The 18532-nt window shown below is 40.3% G+C and overlaps 1 protein-coding gene across 1 annotated transcript; it reads right to left on the reverse strand.

Annotated features, from left to right (window-relative positions):
* Positions 1-4031: 4031 nt before the first annotated feature.
* Positions 4032-6790, reverse strand: LOC120359073. Its single transcript, XM_039455374.1, has 3 exons — positions 6719-6790; positions 4446-6557; positions 4032-4380 (listed from the first exon to the last, which is right to left on the reverse strand). The coding sequence occupies exons 1-2, from the start codon at positions 6788-6790 to the stop codon at positions 4845-4847; spliced, it is 1785 nt and encodes a 594-aa protein (XP_039311308.1). The 3' UTR covers positions 4032-4380; positions 4446-4844.
* Between the last annotated feature and the right edge of the window lie 11742 nt (positions 6791-18532).

Below are 18532 nucleotides of genomic sequence, written 5' to 3' on the forward strand. Positions count from 1 at the left end.
TCTTTCTTGTAATGACGTAGTTTATAAAATTAACTGTAAGGACTGCGATTCTTCTTATGTAGGACAGACGAAACGCCAATTAAAAACAAGAGTTAGCGAACATAAAGCAGACATTAGGAAGGCCAGTTCTCCTTCAGTTATTTCGTTACACCGCATCGGAGAAAATCACCAATTCGATTGGGAGAACGTGGAAATTTTAGACAAGGAACCATATAATGTCAAAAGATCTATATCTGTGATGCTACACATCAAAAATCAAATGCACGGACTCAATAAACAAAGCGACACGGAACTTCTCTCGGATGCGTATCTTCCTATCCTCGAGCGTATTCCCCCTTCTTAGGTTCATCACCCCTCCTCCTTCTATTCCTTTCGTTCGGGCCACCGAAGCTATCTCGTTTCGGTCCTTATTATTCGTATCTACGAGGTGTGTTCAAAAAGTATCGCGAATTTTGTGTTTTTTCAAAAATTATTTATTTATTCATGAATATCTATTTTGTCCCCTTCAAAGTAATCCCCATGAGATATTATACACTTGTGCCAACGGTTTTTCCAATCTTCGAAGCACTTCAAAAAATCATTTTTTTTTATCTTGTTCAGCTCCTCCTTCGATGCCGTCTTTATCTCGTCAAGCGTAGCGTAACGTCGTCCTTTCATGGGCCTCTTCAGTTTAGGGAACAAGAAAAAGTCACAGGGGGCCAGATCTGGGGAATACGGTGGCTGCGGCATCATTAGTGTGTTGTTTTTGGCCAAAAAGTCGCGCACAAGCAACGATGTGTGAGCAGGGGCGTTATCGTGGTGCAAAAGCCAATTTTTGTTCTTCCACAAATCCGGGCGTTTCTGGCGGATTGCTTCGCGCAAATTGCGCATAACTTGCAGGTAATATTCCTTATTGACCGTTCTACCCTGTGGCAAGAACTCATGATGCACCACGCCCCTGCAATCGAAGAAAACTGTCAGCAAAACTTTCACATTCGACCGAACTTGGCGCGCTTTTTTCGGTCTTGGTTCGTGCGGCAGCTTCCATTGAGATGATTGAGCTTTGGTTTCCACGTCATAACCATAAACCCACGATTCGTCACCAGTTATGACCCTCTGGAGCAAATTTGGGTCGTCGCGGACAGAGTCCAACATCTCATTAGCAATGTTCATGCGATGCTGTTTTTGGTCGCAATTGAGCAATTTTGGTACGAATTTCGCGGCGACCCGTCTCATGCCCAAATCATTGATAAAAATCGAATGGCACGAGCCAATCGATATGTTTAGGTCCTCAGCAACTTCTCTAACCGTGATTCGACGATTGGCCAATACCATTTTCTCCACTTCATTAATTTTTTCGTCTGTTGTTGAAGCTCGAGCGTCCGGCACGCTCTTCGTCGTTCACATCTTCTCGGCCTTCTGAGAACATTTTGTACCACCGATAAACGTTGCTTCGGTCCAAGGTAGCTTCTCCGTATGCCACAGTCAACATTCGGAATGCATCCGCGCACTTAATTTCGTTTTTCACACAAAATTTGATACAGGTTCTTCGATCCATTTTTTTGAATAGGTAAAAATCGAAGACGATCCAAAACACGTGCAAGCAAAGCAGCTGTCAACAATTAAGTGAACATTCAAAATGGCCGAGCTTGTCGGCATAAGTGAGAGACATGAGTACCAACATAACGCCACAAAAAGATCGAAATTCGAATATACGTAACCCGCGAAAATTCAAAATTCGCGATACTTTTTGAACACACCTCGTATTCTCACCGAGATGTAACATCCTATCTCAAGGCTGTGACACGAGTTTTGGTGCTTAGAGGTATTTTGTATATAATTTTTGCTTCGGCTTATTTCCTTTTCCCCCCCCCTTTTTTTTGAATTTACATTAATTTATAAGGCACTTTTTTTACAATTTTATATCTAATGACTTGTACAGCTTCCATTTTTATTCTTTTTATTTATTTATTTAATTTTTTATTGATTTTCCGTTTATTCACCCTTTTTAATTATTTAATTTTTATGGTTGTTTGCCACAAGTTTTAAAGTCATTATTTTAATATCTTTTTCTTACTTATTTATTTATTTGTTAGCAACCAACTATGTGGTTTCACAAAACTCTTGTCTCGGCACACGCTCTGTGAGGTCTTTCATAATATTATTATTCCAAGACGTTGTAATAAGATCCCAGATAGCACACAATATGTATGATAAATATTAATAAACGTTTATCATAAATATTTTTTATAAATATTATAGAAATATTTTATAAATATTTTATATATATGACGGAAAAGATTATAAAAATCTTTATCTAAAATATTGTTAAAATATTTATTAAATATTTTCCAAAATATTTCTGATAAATGAAGAATAAATATTTACAAAAATGTTTATGTAAATATTTATGATAAATACAAATAAAATAATTAGTGGTATTGTTGTGTAGCTTTTCTTATTCTTTTTTATACTGTTTCGATGTATGTATGTACTATCGGATCCTCTTTACTGTCCTAGTTTACATGCACCAAGCACTTGATACGCGTACTATTATAGTAATTTTCTATTAAATTATCTTAATTTCGGCAATGAATTTAAAAAATGGTATACTAAACTGGTACAATATGAATCGAGATTATTAAATATATGTATCATGTATACACGCATCGTCGAAAGTAAGATTTAATAGAAAGAATTTAATAGAAAGTTACGAGTTATAGTACGCGTTTCAAGTGTTCGATGTAAGCTAGGCCACTATCTAAGTTCCTGGTCTGTTCTTTACAACTACATTTGAAGTGAAACTGAAAAGAACATACCAACAGCGTCACGTGAACGATCTGTGACCGACCGGCGACCGGCGACTGAGCAGCTACTTCCTGTTCCTGTTGAGCCACGTTGAGCGAGCCATGCCGAGCTATGTCTATAACTATAGAATAGATATGAAAGCCCTTGAGACCCTTAAGTAAATTGAGTATAATCCATTAGTAATCCTTAAGGAGGTTTAGTACATTAAATAGGCGGTGTATGCCGGGTATATATATTCCTTAAAAAAATAAATTTAAGAGAGTTGTGGCACCTGAACTTTGTCTGCCGGCGGCGTTTTTATTGATATCTACGCACGAATTAAGTCCCAAAACATGTGGAAGGAACCTTTGAATACCTTTCCCCGCTAACGTCTAACCGAGAATGATAAGAATTGTCTATGTATATTAATATTGTTTTATTAAATAATAAAAAAATTAAAATTAATTCATAATTTTTAGTTGGATTCTACTATTCTCAATCAGCAGACAATGACTTTTTAAATATTTAAAATATACAACAATAAATATTTAAGAAATATTGTTTGTTGATGCAATTTTTAATACTAAAAAATTTTATATAAATTTAATAAAAAAAGTAAAATTTTACAAATCTTTATCATAATAATCAATAAACATTTTCAAAATATTTACCATAATATTTATTATAATAATTAATAAACATTTTCAAAATATTTATCATAATATTTATCATAATAATTAATAAAAGTGTACAAAACATTTACCATAATATTTATCATAAATATTTTTGAAACGTTTATGATAAATATTTATGATCAGTCCGATCTACGGCCATAAAAACATTTATTAAATGTTTATGATAAATGTTTATAAAATATTAAAATAAATATTATAAATATTTAGTAATGTTTTATAAATATTTTGTGCTATTTGGGATGTACACCGCGGTTTTGCACAATCTCTATCTATTCGGTAACTTGTTTTCATTTCTTATTTCTGTTCTTTATTTGCTTATTGTGATAAATTCATATCTTAATTAGTGCGATTGTTGTTTTATAGACTTGTATTATCACTGAGGAAAACCGTCATTAAAGGTCGAAACGTTTGCCTGACATTGGAGTTTTTTGTTATTTATTTGCACCCGACATCCTGCGTGGCTCTTGAGCTCACTTTTCTCTAATTTTGTTTAATAAATATTTTTGTTATAATAAATTGTACAATAAAAAATTAATATTAAATAAATATTTAAAAAATATTTTAAAAATATTGTGTAGTGATTGAGAATGAAAAATTAATATTAAATAAATATTAAAAACGATTAAAGTTGGTGAAAGACTCTCGAAATTTCAAATAATTGAATCTCGTCAAGAGGGCCAATGAGAGTCAGCGCGGATATAGGTGCGCGAATGTTTATTTCTTGTCCACGACAATTTTCAACTAATTACAATAATTCCGGAAGTTTCGACTCATTTTGAGTCATCTTCAGCGCAATATATATATACAAAATAAAATCTCCTCATCAGTCAGCAAAACGGGAGGACATCGCATCACCGGCGGTTTGCCAAATCCGCTGTGGCATCTTCCCCGTGACAGTGTCGCAAGAAATGACACTTTTCTGTTCAATGATCAGACGTTTTTTACACAGAACCTGTTTAAATTGATCAAAATTGATTGACTCACCCATTCTTGACTAATGAGGACGATAGAAGCCTTGGATAGGATTAAATTTCGTAAGAATAATTAATTCTCTTGTCACACTCGTATACACTCGACAACAGGTCATGCTCTCTATCGAAAGTTAAAATGTATACTGGCTGTGTATTCGGTTTCAAAGTCTTGTTACAGATTCGCACGCAAAGACACGCAGTCGGGGATACATAGATCAAAATAAATACATAAATACGGTCTATAAGAAAATACAAGAAAATATGAGTAAATAGAAAAGACGTTCGCAGCTTGTCATAATACATAAAAATAATTAAATAACGAGAATCTGATCTTATAAATTATTGACTCTGTTACAGTTTGTTAAGTAATGACAGATATGCATGATGTAAACAATCAGTATCTGTTTGCAAATTAAGGCAAACTATTATTCTGTGATTGTATATGTAACATTTCTGATGTAAGTCGCCTACCCAAAAACCGCTCATTGTCTAGGATTATTATGTTCTCCCAATCAAAGTCATGGTTAAAATTTAATCTGTGTTCAGTGATTACGGAGTGGCTGTTTGTATTCCACTTAATATGGTTACGATGTTCAGTGATTCTTGTTTTCAATTTTCGGCCCGTTTGTCCTACGTATGAAGCATCGCAATTCTTACACATAATCTTGTAAACTACATTTTTCTTACGGTTTTTTGGGAGAACATCTTTCTGCACTTTAATAAATCTGCTTAATTTATTAAGACTGAGAAAGGACAATTTTACATTAAGTTTCTTGGTAATAGTCTTAAATTTCTCGGAGATTGAAGGAATGTATGGCAGTAAAAACCATGGCGCTCTATTGTTTGTGTCAATATCTGTGTTCTCGTCTATCTGATTAATTGTCTTTTTATTGATAAGCGATTTAAGGCGGCTGTTTATTGTCTCGAAAATAAATTCTACAGGATAATTATTGGTTAGGAGTGTGTTTACAATAAGCTCAATGTTCTTACTGTGGAATTTAGGGTCAGATAGTAAAAACGCTCTGTCAACCATTCCCATAATTGTTCCCCTTTTTTGAGACAAGGGGTGACCCGATAAAAAATTCAAGTAGCTTTCCGTGAACGTAGGCTTGTGATACCAATCAAAAATTAGAGCACCCTCATTCTTAATAATGGTGATGTCCAAAAGATCTATCTTGTCCCCCCCGCCCCCTATTTCCAATGTAAACTGCATTCTGGGGTGAAACGAATTAAACGTGTTTAACGTAAGGTCAATCAGATTTCCCGGAACTGCTATCACCACATCATCAACATATCTAAAATAAAAGGGTGGATGCACCCCAATTTTTTCTAAGGCCCAGGATTCCAGATCCCGCATAACAAGGTCCGCAATCACCGGAGACAACGGAGATCCCATGGGGGTCCCGAATTTTTGTTTGTAGAAATTATTACCAAAACTAAAATAAGTCGAGTCAAGAACAAGTTGTATCGCCGTTAAAAATTCCTGTTTTGGGATGCTACAAGTGTCCCTAAAAAATTCCCACCTGTGTGAGATGCTTTCTAACGCTAATCCTATGGGAATATTAGTAAATAACGAGACAACGTCTAAAGAGATTAATTCGTGACCTGGTTCTAACCGTTTGTCCTTCAAGTTGCGGTCCAATTCAAAGCTATTATTTATCTTACTTGCCGCATCTGGAATGTTTTTTGAGATAATCTCGTGTAACAACGTGGCTAAACCATAAAGAGGGCTGTCAATAGAGGAGATAATTATTCTAAGTGGCACACCAGGTTTGTGAACCTTCGGAAGTCCATACGCCCTCGGGAGAATGCCATCACTGCAAGACACCCTCTTGAAAGTAGACTCTGTGATGTATTTTTTGTTCTTCCACCTCGTCAACAATTCACGAGCGCCCTTTGTCAATGTGCCCTTTGTCAATGTGCCCTTTGTGTAGATCCAACTAGCACACTGACAAAGGGCGCTCGTGAATTGTTGACGAGGTGGAAGAACAAAAAATACATCACTGAGTCTACTTTCAAGAGGGTGTATTGCAGTAATGGCATTCTCCCGAGGGCGTATGGACTTCCGAAGGTTCACAAACCTGGTGTGCCACTTAGAATAATTATCTCCTCTATTCACAGCCCTCTTTATGGTTTAGCCACGTTGTTACACGAGATTATCTCAAAAAACATTCCAGATGCGGCAAGTAAGATAAATAATAGCTTTGAATTGGTCCGCAACTTGAAGGACAAACGGTTAGAACCAGGTCACGAATTAATCTCTTTAGATGTTGTCTCGTTATTTACTAATATTCCCATAGGATTAGCGTTAGAAAGCATCTTAAACAGGTGGGAATTTCTTAGGGACACTTGTAGCATCCCAAAACAGGAATTTTTAACGGCGATACAACTTGTTCTTGACTCGACTTATTTTATAATAGTTTTGGTAATAATTTCTACAAACAAAAATTCGGGACCCCCATGGGATCTTCATTGTCTCCGGTGATTGCGGACCTTGTTATGCGGGATCTGGAATCCTGGGCCTTAGAAAAAATTGGGGTGCTTTTATTTTAGATATGTTGATGATGTGGTGATAGCAGTTCCGGGAATTCTGATTGACCTTACGTTAAACACGTTTAATTCGTTTCACCCCAGAATGCAGTTTACATTGGAAATAGGGGCCGGGGGGGACAAGATAGATCTTTTGGACATCACCATTATTAAGAATGAGGGTGCTCTAATTTTTGATTGGTATCACAAGCCTACGTTCACGGGAAGATACTTGAATTTTTTATCGGGTCACCCCTTGTCTCAAAAAAGGGGAACAATTATGGGAATGGTTGACAGAGCGTTTTTACTATCTGACCCTAAATTCCACAGTAAGAACATTGAGCTTATTGTAAACACACTCCTAACCAATAATTATCCTGTAGAATTTATTTTCGAGACAATAAACAGCCGCCTTAAATCGCTTATCAATAAAAAGACAATTAATCAGATAGACGAAAACACAGATATTGACACAAACAATAGAGCGCCATGGTTTTTACTGCCATACATTCCTTCAATCTCCGAGAAATTTAAGACTATTACTAAGAAACTTAATGTAAAATTGTCCTTTCTCAGCCTTAATAAATTAAGCAGATTTATTAAAGTGCAGAAAGATGTTCTCCCAAATAACCGTAAGAAAAATGTAGTTTACAAGATTATGTGTAAGAATTGCGATGCTTCATACGTAGGACAAACGGGCCGAAAATTGAAAACAAGAATCACTGAACATCGTAACCATATTAAGTGGAATACAAACAGCCACTCCGTAATCACTGAACACAGATTAAATTTTAACCATGACTTTGATTGGGAGAACATAATAATCCTAGACAATGAGCGGTTTTTGGGTAGGCGACTTACATCAGAAATGTTACATATACAATCACAGAATAATAGTTTGCCTTAATTTGCAAACAGATACTGATTGTTTACATCATGCATATCTGTCATTACTTAACAAACTGTAACAGAGTCAATAATTTATAAGATCAGATTCTCGTTATTTAATTATTTTTATGTATTATGACAAGCTGCGAACGTCTTTTCTATTTACTCATATTTTCTTGTATTTTCTTATAGACCGTATTTATGTATTTATTTTGATCTATGTATCCTCGACTGCATGTCTTTGCGTGCGAATCTGTAACAAGACTTTGAAACCGAACACACAGCCAGTATACATTTTAACTTTCGATAGAGAGCATGACCTGTTGTCGAGTGTATACGAGTGTGACAAGAGAATTAATTATTCTTACGAAATTTAATCCTATCCATGGCTTCTATCGTCCTCATTAGTCAAGAATGGGTGAGTCAATCAATTTTGATCAATTTAAACAGGTTCTGTGTAAAAAACGTCTGATCATTGAACAGAAAAGTGTCATTTCTTGCGACACTGTCACGGGGAAGATGCCACAGCGGATTTGGCAAACCGCCGGTGACGCGATGTCCTCCCGTTTTGCTGACTGATGAGATTTTATTTTGTATATATATATTGTGCTGAAGATGACTCAAAATGAGTCGAAACGTCCGGAATTATTGTAAGTAGTTGAAAATTGTAGTGGACAAGAAATAAACATTCGCGCACCTATATCCGCGCTGACTCTCATTGGCCCTCTTGACGAGATTCAATTATTTAAAATATTAAAAAAACATTTAAAAAATATTATGTGTTGATTGGGTAATTGTCGGCTAAAATCAAACAAAACTCGCAAACATAATTTAACAGCAAAATGTCGGCAAAAACAAAACTGACATAATTTGGTTGCAAATTGATGGCAAAGAATGAGCAAGATGAGTCATTAAAATCGATCTGGTATTTAAATGATCATTGATGCCGTTGTCTCCGAAATTTCCTCCTTATATAGTATTTGTGGTGTCTTCAATTTGTGGTTTCTTCGCCATCTGGTTTTTGATTTATAACTTCTATTTCTTTTTTTGTTATATTTTTATGAAATAATAATGTTTATAATTTATTTTTCTTCCTGAAGTGTATCCTTTGTCCTTTTGTTTTTATAATTTATTTTCAGAGTTTCAATTTTATAATATTTTATTTTACGTGTGATCGAAATGATTGCCACATTACCCCCTTGATTGTAATAAAGCCGTTTTTATTTGATCTTGAAACGGACAACTGGGCGAGAAATTCGTCCTGTTTTTATCTTGATATCTATTTGTGGAGTTTCTTTAGTTTCTTTAAATTTGGATAGATCATTTTCTTCTTTTAAAAGATATGCTGGTTTAAATTTATCTATACGTTAGAAATGTTTACTGCTTTTCCATTTATCATGATTTTAAATGTCTTTGCACTTCGTTCTAATACTTTAAATAGACCATCATAAGGTTGGTGTTAATCATAAAGTTAATGTTCCAATAGCTGGTCCATGACAAACAAAGACTTGCGGAGTTGTTTACATTGAAAATAAATGTTGCTTTCTCTTCATGTCTCTTGTTTCTAGGACTTAATTATTTATATAATTTTTCCAAACAAAATTTTTCTTCTGATTTTATTAAGAAAAACAAAGTTAATACAGATTATCAATAAAAGCAGATTAGATTACAATTTAAATGACATAATTAATCAATTATCGTTTAAATATCGGGTGGATTTTAATGGCACACCTTGCTCAGTCTTTGCCATTAATTTGTACCTAGATTATGTCAGCAAATTTCGCTTGGTTTGTACCGACAATTTGCTGTCAAATTATATTTACAAGCTTTGCTTGGTTTTTGTCGACAGTTTACTGTCAAATCATGTCTGCAAGCTTTGCTTGTTTTTTGCCGACAATGTGCGGTCAAGTTACATCTGCAAGCTTTGCTCGGTTTTTGCCGAAGATTTGTTATCAAATATCTACAAGCTTTGTTTGGTTTTTGCTGACAATTCGCTATCAAGTTACGTCAGCAAGCTTGGCTCGCATTTTGCCAAAACTTTTCTATCATGTTATGTTTGAAAAACTATGCTTGGTATCTTTTAGTAAGTTTTTTATATTTACTTGATGTGCATCCTTCAACAAAACAATAAACGACCATTTTGTCGTTTTAATTAATTTTTTATTCGCTTAAGGCATTTTTTAAATAAAAATTCACTTTTTGAAAATCTATCGACATTGATCGATATGACTGATATGATCATCACATTATCGATGTGACATTAGTTTTAGTTCACGCATTTCTCAATTAGTCAATGATGGCGCGATATCTGATTGACATCCAGTTTGAAATTGTTGCTAGCTTAGAGTCAAATGATTGGTTAGATTTGAATAAGAAATAAATACGATAACTTCTTACAATATCGAGTTTGTATGCAAAAATTTATTTCTTGTAATAGTACATTTCCCAGGGGTTGAGCTACCTACCGGGCGCGTCTCCGGGTGGCGGATAGGAGAACGGCCGGAGGGGCCCGAGTTCCCCGAGAATAAAATCCTGTGTGGGATTAGGATACCTTCGATTAGTGGCGGCTATAACTGATCTCCCAGGTGTAAAACCCTGCGTTGGGTCAGAAAGGCCGCTACCGCGGACAAGCTCCCTAAGCCAAGCTGTAAACTATCTTGGCGACGGCTGCGTGGCACTGAGGGAGCAGTGTCTTGAACGATGCCTCTAGGGCACCAGGCGACACCAAAGAATAATAGCCTTACCCACGCATGCGGGGCTCTGTGTGGGTGGACCTTTTGTTCCCTAGTTACTCGTGGGACTTATATGGACATGGGCTTAAACCAACTCAAAGACGTAGTGAGGGAGATGGAGGGCTTGCAGTGCGGGACCTCCAGTGCGGAGGCGGCGGAGAGGGGTGCGGACGGAGCTCATCTGCGCTCTGAAAGTGCCACCGCTGTCGGCTTCGGCACATAGGCGGAGGCGGTGGGTGCGGATGGGGCTCGTCCGGGCTCCGAAGGCGTCACCGCCGCCGTCTCAGAGAAAAGCTCCGCGCCAGCCGCGGGCCCTCTTGGCACGAGAAACCGCTCTGGTGCGGAGAAAAGGAGGGCCAAACGGGAACGAGAGAAGTCTCAGTGCGGGACCTCCTCGGGCAGCGTGACCCCCCCGGTAACAACGCCGAGGGAGAGGAAAGGGCACGCCCAGCGGCAAACGCCGGAAGGGCTCCACGGATACTCCCCCTTTGGCGGAAGGACCCGCTAAGAAGCAGGGCTGAACATACTGGGACTTATGCCAATGCGGCGGACCCTTTAACAATGGTTGTCATCCCCAAGAGTTATCCCGAGGAGGAAATCACTGCTGAACGGCTGACTCTTTTGAAGCTGGCCGTCAGCAGGGCAATTAATGGGATTCGGGAAAGACCTATTCCATGCTTCCGTCGCACTTTCCTTAGGGGAGGAGTCGCGGTAGTTTTAGGCAGGGATGAGACGTCCCTAATCTGGCTCGCTGAGCAGATGGGGAACATCTCTCCCTGGGAAAACGCCAAGCTCAAGGTGGTGGGCCCGGAGGTGCTTCAAAGACAGCACAGGGCCGTGGTCTGGGTCCTGGGGGCTTTCGATGAACCGGCCGCGGTCCTGGAGCGGCTAAAGAGGCAAAATCTTGGGTTCAGCATCGGGAGCTGGAAGATTATGGCTGAGAACATAGGGGCTACCAGGGATGGTAGAAACCTGGTTCTCAGGATTCCAGAGTCCAGCGTCCTTAAGCTGAAAACGTTGGACTTCAAGCCCTACCTCGGGCTCGACCAAGTCACCTTCAAGGTGAGCACGGTCCAAGGTGGGGGTAGGGAGGGTGAGAAGGACAAATCGTAAAATTCGATCGTTCCGGGGTGACCTTTACTCAGATCAACTTGCACCACAGCAAAGGGGCCTCGACGATTCTGTCGAAGAAGCAGGCTGTGGTACACACAGCCATTTCACTGATACAAGAGCCTTGGCTTGTCCGGGGCCGTATCAGTGGCGTGGCAGCATGCGAGAGAATATTTAAATCTCCGACAGCCGAAAAGCCCAGAGCCTGCGTAGCGGTGAAGGGCACTGACGCCCGACTAATTCTACATTTATGTTCAGAGATGTGGTGGCGGTCGAACTTGATGTCGCCGATTCCTTGAGAAGCAGGAGGAGGGTGGTGGTAGCTCCACGTATTTTCCTCACGATGAGAGGGCCCCGCCGCCGCCGGAATCGGTGATCAGACTGGTAGAGTACTGCCAGAGTGAGGGGTTTCCCCTGATAGTGAGGTGCGATGCTAACTCGCACCACACGGTCTGAGGAAGCACGGATACCAACGATAAAGGTAGAAGGCTGTTGGAATTTTTAGCGTCGACAGACCTGGAGATTCTTAACAGAGGCAACGAGTCCACCTTTTGCACGGCGGTGAGGAGAGAGGTTCTCGATTTTACTGTCTGTTCTAGATGTATATCGAGGGATGTGGTCGGATGGAGGGTCTCGCGCAACCTTCACTGTCGGACCATAGGCAAATCAACTTCAAGCTGGCTTGGGCCAGAGGAGAGGTGGCGATGTTTAGAGATCCCAGGAAGACCGATTGGGACTCCTATCGGGTGGACTTGAAATGCTATCTCGTGGGCTACCCAAGGAGGCACGAGACATAGGAGGAACTGGAGCTCTGCGTAGATCATCTGCAGAGGGCTCTGGTGGAGAGTTACGAAAAGAACTGCCCGGAGAGGGCGATTAAGAACTCCAGGTGGAATCCCAACTCCTAGTGGAATCCCAAGCTGCAGGAGCTCAGAAGTGCGACTCGGGGGGCCTGGAATAAGACCAGGAACATGGGCCGCCAGTCAGACTGAGAACTTCATAAAAGGGCCCGGAAAGACTACACACTCTGTGGTGAGGGCCAAGAAAAGAAGCTGGAGAGAGTTCTGCGAGTCGGTAGAGGGCGTGCCCGAGACCGCAAAACTATGCAGGATTTTAGCCAGAAACCCAGACGCCGTCCTGGACTTCATTAGTCTCCTTGATGGGACAATGGTGACTGGGGAGCGGTGTCTGGTGCACTTGCTGGAGGCCAGCTTTCCGGGCTTTCGTAGGGAGCACAGAAAACTGTTCGCCCATGATGCGGCGGCTCGCGCAGGGCTCGTAAAGCGGACTAGAGATTAGCGGCCAGCATTGTCAAGCCCGCAAAAGTGAAATAGGCGATAAACACCTTCAAACCCTTTAAGTCGGCAGGACCAGATCAAGTCTTTCCGGTTCTTCTACAGGAGGGGCTGGAGTGGGACCTCTGACAAGGATTTTGAGGACATGTTTGGCTTTGGGCTATACGCTTAGTGCATGGAAACTGGCGAGAGTGGTATTCATTCCGAAAGCGGAAAGAGCGAGCTACTCTTCTGCTAAAGACTTCAGACCGATAAGTTTGACTTCGTTTCTCCTAAAGACTCTGAAGAAATTGGTCGACGCGTATGTGAGGGACGTTGTTCTTCCGCGGCGCCCCTAGCACCACGCGCAGCATGCATACCGCATGGGCTACTCCACGGAGACGGCTCTTCATGCGACCGTGTCGTTTATTGAGGGGCAGCTGAAAAAGGGCGGCTATGCGGTGGGCATCTTCCTAGATATAGAGAGTGCTTTTAACAACACCCTGCACAAGGTGGTGTGTGAAGAAGCGTTGCACAGGGATGTGCCGGAAAAACTCGTGAAGTGGATCCGGGGCATGCTAGGGCGACGGGTCGTAGCTTCGCTGGGAACAACAAAGGTCAGAGCACTCCACCCTGGGGGCACCCCCTCTCCACCCATTCACTTTGGGTGGAGAGGGGATGCCCCCAGGGAGGGGTACTCTCTCCACTGTTATGGTGCCTGGTGGTGGATGGGCTGCTCGAGAGGCTGAGTGAGAGGGGCTTTTTTGTGCAAAGCTACGCTGATAACGTGGCTCTGCTGATGCGAGGACCCTTTCTTGGGCCTCTCTTGGAGCTCATGCAGAATGCACTGGGAACGGTAGAGCGGTGGTGCAGGGGGACCGGTTTGTTAGTGAATCCGCTGAAAACGGGGCTCGTTGTTTTCACTCACAAATATAAAGTGGGCACTATAAAAGGGCCCATCTTTGAAGGTACAAGACTAGACCCAGCTGAATCAGTGAAATATCTGGGTGTGATCCTAGATAAGAAGCTGTCCTGGAGGGAGCATCTTGAAAGCCGCTGTAAGAGTCTGTGCTCTTACTTCTGGATGTGCAGAAGAATCGTGGGCCAGACGTGGGGGTTGAAGCCCAGGATGGTCTGTTGGATCTACACTGCAATACTTCGACCCAGGCTCACGTATGCAGCAGTTGTGTGATGGCCTAAGGCGTGGAAGAAAGCGGCGGTGGTAGCACTCGAGCACGTCAGGGCTCTGATTTTAAGAGGGGCTGTGGGTGCAATGCAAACCACGCCGGTAGCAGCCATGAGCATTTTGCTCGGGATTGAACCACTCACCAGGTGGAGGCGGCGGCGATCGCTGCACCGACTAGCCTGTGAATTGAAGTGGAAAAAGGGAACTGCGCACACTAGGTTCCCTAGTGGCGTGTTGACCGATTTCATCTTTGGAATAAGGCAAGATAGGATGCCAGCAGTTCGGGCCCTGGACAAACACTTTAAATTGCATGTCACAGGACTCGTGGACTGGAAAGAACCCGGGACACTGGTTCAGGCCTGGGACGGGGACGTCTGATTTACAGATGGCTCCAAGACGGGTACGAGCCCCGGCGCGGGCATCGTTTGCCGGCAAAGGAGGATGGCTGGAAAGCCTGCCCCTGGAAGGACCAGTTGGGCACATCTTAGGATCGCCACGATCTCCATCTGGAAAACTGTGGCGTACCCATCCAGAAAGAAAGGAGACAGGTGGGCGCGTGAGAATATGCTCGGACAGCCAAGCTGCTATCAAGGCACTTGAGGCTCCGATTTGTACCTCGCGGCTGACCTGGGACTGCAAGAATGCACTGGAGAAGTTGGCGAGGGATAAAGAAGTTATCGTGACCTAGGTCCCCGGTCACTCGAGAATCGAGGGCAATGAGGAAGCTGATCGTCTCGCCATGGCCGCATCAAGAATGGAAGTGTTCGGGCCGGGATCGGCGCTGGGGATCCCTTTCTGTCTAGGTAGGAGGAGGATTCGGGCCTGGTTACGGAGCGAGCACCTCGAGTTTTGGAAAAATGAGATGAGATGTCGACACCAAGTGTCGACAGGCCGGGGCTCTACTGGAGAAAACACCTAATGAAGGCCTGGTCAAGAACATAAGGTTCTTAAGCAGAAGAGATGCCAGGCTAGTAGTGCAAATACTGACTGGCCATGGAGCCCTCAATTACCACATGCACAGGCTGGGCCGATCTGATACGGCCGAGTGTAGGGCTTGTGGGGAGGAAGAGGAGACAAGTCTCCCCACATTCTTTGTGATTGTCCAGCCTATGCGGAGCTGAGACTAAAACTGCTAGGCTCTGCATTTCCCGTGCCAGGGCAGATTAGCAGGCTACCTATGAGGGACCTGAGTCTCTTTTGGAGAGAATCGGGGCTCCCGTAAGTGGCGAACGACTGGAGGGAGACACAATGGACAATAGTCTGCGTGCCATAGGCGGATCTTCGACCCGAGGACCGCCCCCTCACTTCTATTATTATTATTATTAATAGTACATTTATGCTACAAGGAGCCGAGCTTTGTCGGTCTCGACTTTGGACGCTGTTTTCAGCACTCAGCTGCGCTACGCGCCCTTCGCGCGAGTAGCTACGCCTCGTATTGAAAACATCGTCCTCAGTCGAGACCGGCACTCGGCTCCATGTTGCGTACGGTATTTTATGCAAGAAGTGCGTTTTTTGCGGGCAAAACAAGTGCGTGGCGTTTTTCTGTCACTGCATGTCCCGGTTATAGGTTATGAGAGCTCAATGTACCTTCGCTCATCCATTTCGACTCTACGCTCAGCGCATGCGTCAAGAACCGTTTGCAAAAGAGCGCATGCGCACCTTACGGAATTATTGTCCATTTAAGATTGCCCATTTACGTCCGTGTTCCTGGGAGGACGCGAAAAACATGCTTTTATTGCATAAAATTTTTTGTAACTTTAAAATTAAAAAGACCATGAAAAGATGAGAAAAAAAGTGAAAATATAATTAATCCATAAATTTTTTTCAATTTTTTTAGACCTTTTACCAGGTGTGATCAAAAAGTAAGGTGACTTTTCATTTTTATAAAAAAATATTCATTTATTCATCCAAAATTATGTTATCCCCTTCAAAATAATCCCCCTCTGATACAATGCATTTATGCCAGCGCTTTTTCCAGTCGTCAAAACATTTCTGAAATGCACTTTTGGGTATTGCCTTCAGCTCCTCCAGCGATGCAGCCTTAATCTCCTCAATCGTCGCAAATCTTCGTCCTTTCATAGGCCATTCAATTTTGGGAAGAGGAAAAAGTCGCAGGGGGTCAAGTCTGGTGAATACGGTGGCTGAGGCATGATGATAGTATTGTTTTTGGCCAAAAAAGTACTCACTAGTAACGACGTGTGCGCAGGTGCATTATCATGGTGCAGAATCCAGAATTTTCTTTCCACACTTCCGGACGTTTTTTTCTTATTGATTCACGCAAACGCCGCATAACCTCAAGGTAATACTCCTTGTTTACCGTACGACCTTGTGGTAGGAATTCTTGATGCACAACGCCATGGTAATCAAAGAAAACTGTAAGCAAAACCTTCACATTCGAACGAACTTGGCGTGCCTTTTTCGGTCTTGGCTCTCCTGGGCTCTTCCACTGGGATGATTGGGCTTTGGTTTCGACGTCATAACCATATATCCATGTTTCGTCACCAGTTATAACCCTTTTGAGCAGATCAGGATCATCATTGACGTCGTTCAACATGTCTTAGGCGATGTTTATGCGACGCTGCTTCTGATCAAAATTAAGCAGTTTTGGAACGAATTTCGCTGACACACGTGTCATACCCAAAACATCCGTTAAAATTGATTGGCATGAGCCAAACGATATGTTAAGATCATCAGCTATTTCTCTAATCGTGATTCGACGATTTTTCAACACAATTTCTTTCACTTCCTGAACATTTTCGTCGGTTTTTGACGTGCTGGGGCGTCCAGAGCGAGGTTCATCGTTAACATTTTCTCGGCCGTCTTGGAATAACTTATACCATTTATAAACATTTTTTTTGCTCAAAGTTGACTCACCGTACGCCACTGTCAACATTTCAAGAGTTTTTGAACATTTAATACCATTTTTTACACAAAAATTAATACAAACTCTCTGCTCCATTATTTTCAACAGCAAAAAATCGCCGAGCACGCAAACACGAGTCTAACCTTTATGCTTATCACATAAAAACAACACATGCTATATAGTCAAAACTGTGAACATATGATCGTGACAAGTGTACCAACACAAAAAAAAAAATTTTGAAATTAGAGTGTACAGAGCGCGCGAAATTCAAAAAGTCACCTAACTTTTTGATCACACCTTGTATATTTAACTTTTCATGAAATGCAAATATCTTAAACTTTTGAGCAGTAATATACAATATTTCTACAATTTTTTTTATTAAATTAATCAACATGTAATAATACTGCTTAACTTTGCTTGAATATTTTTTTGTAAAAATACATTTTATGAAAGAAATATTAAGAACGAAGTATTCTTTTTATATAAGTATTCGTTTATTGTTAAGAGAATTTGTATACATAATATACACACATTATAACATTATAATTAGGAACACATAATCTCTTTCAACTATTATATATTTTAATAAAGTGTTTAAATTACATAATTTATTAGAAAACAATGGCATTTTTGTCACATAATATTAATTCAAAAAAGATCATGACAAATAAAATATTTGCCATAATTTTTTTATCTTTACTCCTATTATCTCCATGGAATGCAACTTAATTACATAGCAAAATTTTAAACTAAAGTAAGGACTCGGTCACAAAATCTTTATACATTATATTAGCGCAGAGAATATATACAAATACTAATATGGCAGCGTTACATATTATACAGGCCAGAGTTATCTTCGCGCTATTTCTTGGACAACAGATACAAGCATAGAAATCTAGTGATGCTCCAAGACTGTCGATATCTTATACATTTATTTTGTATACATACATCATACACACACACACGTGAAATGTATATTAAATATCATTTACACACTGGAAGAATCATCTTCACAATTTTGTAGTATAACATTGTAATATTACGTATGTTCCTATTAGCTAGTTTATTTGTTTGTATTTAATCGGTATTAGCTAAATGCAATGATTATCACTATCATGGCAAGTAAGAAATGATCATCATTAAAAATTCTATACACTTATTGTACAATAGACTTAAGTTTCTTTTTAAAAGATCTGGAAATTACAAACTGCATTATTTTGTGTATATGTTTAATACAGTAACATAAACTTATTATATTTCCGTTATCACGCGCGTGAATGCAAACAATTAAGCTTTTATTTATTTGACCATATCATTTTTTCTTCTTTATAATTTTTAAATAAATATTTAAATAAAAAAATATATATTTATATGAATGAAAAATGACAAACTTTTCTTCACAGTATTTTATTCAGAAAAGAAACTTTGAAAATATATATCTTTAAATAAAAATTAACTATGCAAACATTTTCAAAAAAACAATTTATGTAATTTTCTTTTTTTTTAAATTACTTTTAT

This window comes from Solenopsis invicta, chromosome 12 (assembly GCF_016802725.1).
Source record: "Solenopsis invicta isolate M01_SB chromosome 12, UNIL_Sinv_3.0, whole genome shotgun sequence".
Classification (NCBI taxonomy): Eukaryota; Metazoa; Arthropoda; class Insecta; order Hymenoptera; family Formicidae; genus Solenopsis; species Solenopsis invicta.

Excerpts from the sequence above, each read along its gene's own strand:
- LOC120359073 (XM_039455374.1), bottom strand. The coding sequence starts at position 6,790 with ATGCTACAAGTGTCCCTAAGAAATTCCCACCTGTTTAAGATGCTTTCT. Across the intron at positions 6,558-6,718 it reads CTAATCCTATGGGAATATTA|AGGGCTGTGAATAGAGGAGA; the intron begins GTAAATAACGAG and ends TAAACCATAAAG.